The following is a 2,549-nucleotide window of genomic DNA, read 5'->3' as shown; positions in this document are numbered from 1 at the left end:
CAAAAAGAAGCAAGTTGACATCACCTATATTCTTATGTATTCAAATACAATCTCTTAGGGATGCCATAAGTCAAGTTTCCATATTGTTAGGCATAAACCAATCATACATCATAGTAACCTAAACAACATGCCATTATGCCTTACCAGGTTTAGGAGGTAGCTGAGGTGGTGATACTTGTGGTGGTGATGTGCTGGGTAGAGGAAGTCGGTCATCTCTTCTGTTTGCTGTTTCACCCTGTGTGTAAATTAATAATTTCTATTAATTCAGTTTGAACTAAAATAATACCACTATTGTTAAGTATCTTTTACAAAGCAACATTTTCATAAATATTGGAAACGTAAGATAAATACGATATAATCTTTAACATAACTGAAGAGTGAAAAGGAAGTACTTCTTGAAGTAATGATATATCATTCACAAAACAGAAGCAGCAACAAGCAATTTATCACTATGCTACTTTCTCTAATTTTCTGATTACTGAGTATCCTCCAGGAGAATCCTCAATGTGTACCTCTTGTCACTGAACCCTCTCCAACAGAGCATGATTGCTCCTGAACTCACTTTGCTTTTTTCTTCTCCAATGGTTATCGTGATCCGGTCTTTTTCTATGGAATTGATGCGCTCCTTATCTGCAGAATTGATCCGTGTCTTATCCACTTTGCTGGTGATTTTATCGCCTTTAGGTTCGAGAGCAGGAGGTAGTCGGTGAGGTAGATCTCTAAAATCTTTTACTTGACCTGTCAAAAAAACACAAATCAAATGTTAATACATATATCACTATTAAAGATTAAAAGCAAAACACAATGTCATCAAATACAAAAATGAAACTTAGATAAATCAGAGATATATTCATCTATAAAGGAGAATTAACATTCCAAAAGTACCCTGGACACTTCCCCATCCTTGGAATTAAAATGCAGATCTCTCAAAAGCTATACATCATTTAAGAGCGCCAAAACTTCCATGGACTTTTTTCTAGAACTTCTAACCAAAAAGTTCCTACCATTTTCTTTAGGGGGTTCTTTGTTCTTGCTGACAGGCTGGAAGGCTGAGGATCCCGAAGACCCTAGGATCTTGGGCGATCCATTGCTGGTGGGTCCTTCAGTGTCCTTCTTTGTCCCTACGTCTTTCTTGAGGTCGGTTAGCTTTACCCCATACCCCATCCCTTGGATTGGCTTAGGTTTAATCTCTGTGGACAAATGGGAAAACAATTAAGGTTGAGTTCCTGTGTTGATGGATGTACTATGACCAAAATAGCTCATATAATTTGCAAGTTAAACTGAATACATTGTGACAGAGAAATGAAAGAATAATTTTTTTTTTTTTTTATCTTTAACAAAATTAGTATATCTGATATTATAATAAGTATAGACATTGCATATATATATCTTCACTATTTCATTTAAACATAACCAAAATTTAAGCAGAGTAATGAAAACATTTCTCTTTTCATGTCCACAGTAAGTAAAGGCTTGGTATGAAATAGTACCTTTTTCTTCACCGTTAATGTTGAGCTGATTGTTGATATTTTCAAGGGAGCTTGACTCAGGCTGCTTGGAATCTCCTTCGCTTTCCTCCAGACTTTCAACAAAATTTGATGGGAACATGCCAACCTGTATATAAAAAAAATCATATAAGCTGCAGAGAACATGGAAAACCAACTTCAATATTCCTCAGGCAAACAAACTGTCACTGAAGACCCCCTCTAAAAGGAAACTAGATCCTTAAAAAAAAAAAAAAATCTACCGACTTTTATCTATTAGAAACCATAAATATTACCCCCTCCCACCCCCCTTCTTATACAACAGAACACTAATCAACACCATAATCCAAACCAACAATCAATTCAATAACATTCCAGTCATGTCTTGGCATCCTCTACCTGTCCGTCTAACACGCCCTTCCACCATCCCTCCTCCACCTCCTGTAACACCTCGATCGTCTGGCCAACGCAGAGCGGTAACTCGTCGTCGTGTTGTGGGGCATAGCTGAACACTACACGACACCGACGACCACTCATCTCTGCCAAAGGGGATGACGGGTTATCTAGAAACCATCCAATAGAATTATTCAGTTGCTGAGGATTCGCGTGAGAACGGTCATATGTACAGTTGGGTGAGATTATGTGAGTCAAGCTAAAATGGACTGGTTACATTTCTCATTCCAGGTCCAATTTAATTTTTCATGCATGCCCTGCAGATTTACCAATTACGGAATTTACAGGACTTACCTCTTTTTTGTACATTAGTCGTCGTCGTCAAGTTGGTGTCTGTAGAACCATTCTTAGGTTCTTTGGAGAGAACCTGCAACAGAAAACAATAATCAGATTTTGTCGATTCCTTTCCAAAATTATTCAAAACTACACCATTTCATACAAAAGACTACAAGATAACAGATGTAGCATTCAGGTGAACAGGTGAATGCGCATCAGTTACGTTAGTTGTAGTCTCTTTATAGGATTAAATAAATAATTGCAACATGCCCATATGATTGCTATGTGCAAATAACTATTGTTGCAAAACTAACAACCCCCCCACCAAAAAAAAAA

General features: G+C 37.3%; 1 protein-coding gene across 1 annotated transcript in view; it reads right to left on the bottom strand.

The window, feature by feature from the left end:
• Positions 1-2,304, bottom strand: part of LOC119590612 (SH3 domain-containing kinase-binding protein 1-like) — a gene marked incomplete at its 5' end in the record, with an annotated part of 21,139 nt that extends 18,835 nt beyond the window's left edge. Inside the window, 6 exon segments of the mRNA XM_037939290.1 lie at positions 145-235; positions 563-738; positions 1,005-1,190; positions 1,491-1,614; positions 1,884-2,023; positions 2,232-2,304. Of these exon segments, the coding sequence (XP_037795218.1) occupies positions 145-235; positions 563-738; positions 1,005-1,190; positions 1,491-1,614; positions 1,884-2,023; positions 2,232-2,304 (790 nt within the window).
• Positions 2,305-2,549: the final 245 nt, after the last annotated feature.

This window comes from Penaeus monodon, chromosome 27, assembly GCF_015228065.2.
Source record: "Penaeus monodon isolate SGIC_2016 chromosome 27, NSTDA_Pmon_1, whole genome shotgun sequence".
Taxonomy (NCBI): Eukaryota; Metazoa; Arthropoda; class Malacostraca; order Decapoda; family Penaeidae; genus Penaeus; species Penaeus monodon.
The sequence above is the reverse complement of the archived record's forward strand: the minus strand, read 5'-3'. Positions and strand labels throughout refer to the sequence as shown.